The 1,491-nt window shown below is 63.8% G+C and overlaps 1 protein-coding gene across 1 annotated transcript in view; it reads left to right on the top strand.

The window, feature by feature from the left end:
* The window catches only part of ASPG (asparaginase), a 23,438-nt gene that overhangs the window by 14,428 nt on the left and 7,519 nt on the right, over nt 1-1,491 (top strand). The window contains exons 7-8 of the mRNA XM_010851407.1: nt 264-376; nt 1,346-1,487. Coding sequence (XP_010849709.1) covers nt 264-376; nt 1,346-1,487 — 255 coding nt within the window. The remainder of the gene's footprint in view (nt 1-263; nt 377-1,345; nt 1,488-1,491) is intronic.

The following is a 1,491-nucleotide window of genomic DNA, read 5'->3' as shown; positions in this document are numbered from 1 at the left end:
GCGCCCTGCCCTCTTGCCATTGCAGCAGCCGTGCCCTCGCCTGGGAGGCCCTACCCCCGAGCCACCCCCCCAACTCCCCTGCAGGGTCCTCCTGCCCCCTGGATCCCATCCCATCCCTGGGCTGGCTCAGGCTGGGTTGCACCCATTGGCTGAGCGAGCTGAAGGGGGGCAGGGGAGGGGGCTTCAGAGGCGCCAGGGGGAGGCGGGGCCTGGCTGTGGCCCCAGATAGCCTAATTCTACTCTTGGTCCGTCTGTCCCCGCAGTCAGCCAGGAGCTGGTGCGCAGAGTCCGCGGGCAGGGCCGGCTGGTGGTGCACAGCAGCATGGAGCAGAACGTGGGCCTGCTGCGCCTCTACCCCGGGATCCCTGCCTCCCTGGTAGGGACCCCGCCTCCCTGGGGGCACCCCAGCGCTTCACTCCATGGGGGCTATTGGGCCGTCAGGGCAGGAACAGCATCGTCCAGCAGTGGGCCCCAGACTCCAGTCTACTGGTTCCTGGGAGCTGCCAGGAATAGGTGAACTTTTACCTTTGGCTTCTACCTGGAGAGGAGGAGGGAGCTGATGGTGGTTCTGATGAGGGCTGAAGGCTCTGGGAAGACCCTTCAGAGTCCCTTGGACAGCAAGGAGATCCAACCAGTACATCCTCAAGGAAATCAGTTCTGAATATTCATTGGAAGGACTGCTGCTGAAGCTGAAACTCCAATATCTTGGCCACCTGATGTGAAGAGCTGACTCATTGGAAAAGGCCCTGATGCTGGGAAAGATTGAAGGCGGGAGGAGACGGGGACGATAGAGGATGAGATAGCTGAATGGCATCACTGACTCGATGGACATGAGTTTGAACAAGCTCCGGGAGTTGGTGAAGGACCGGGAGGCCTGGTGTGCTGCAGTCCATGGGGTCGCAAAGAATCGGACATGATAGAGCGACTGGGCTGAACTGAAGGCTCTGATACGGACACAGCCAGGGGGCTGGACCCTTAGCACAGGCCAACAGCTCAGCCTCAGCGTGCCCTGAGCTCAGTGTGTCCAGCTGCAGCGCCCGTCCCCGCCTGCCGGCTTGCTGGGAGCATCACCTGTCCTGTGTCAGAGCTTCGGGCTGGATGGAGGGCCAGGAGGGCGGTGGGTGGTCCAGCTGGGGTGGGATCCCTGCCCTCGGTGGGGCCCCTGACGGCCCCTTCTCATGTCCGGCCGGCTCCCTGTGACCTCTGACCTGTCTCCACAGTGTTCATGGCCCTAATGCTCAGGAGGGGACGGGGGTCACTCAGGGAAGATGTGAAGGGGAGCGAGGTGGACAGCCCCCGCTGCCCGTGTTTGGTGGAAGCGAGTCCCCGCCTCCCGCCCCCACAGGTCCGGGCCTTCCTGCAGCCCCCCATGAAGGGCGTGGTCATGGAGACCTTCGGCTCCGGGAACGGGCCCACCAAGCCCGACCTGCTTCAGGAGCTGCGGGCGGCGGCCGAGCGTGGCCTGGTCATCGTCAACTGCACCCACTGCCT

The sequence above is a fragment of the Bison bison genome, unplaced genomic scaffold, assembly GCF_000754665.1.
Source record: "Bison bison bison isolate TAMUID 2011002044 unplaced genomic scaffold, Bison_UMD1.0 scf7180017864302, whole genome shotgun sequence".
Classification (NCBI taxonomy): domain Eukaryota; kingdom Metazoa; phylum Chordata; class Mammalia; order Artiodactyla; family Bovidae; genus Bison; species Bison bison.
Note: the sequence above shows the minus strand (reverse complement) of the source record. Positions and strands in the feature narration are given on the sequence as shown.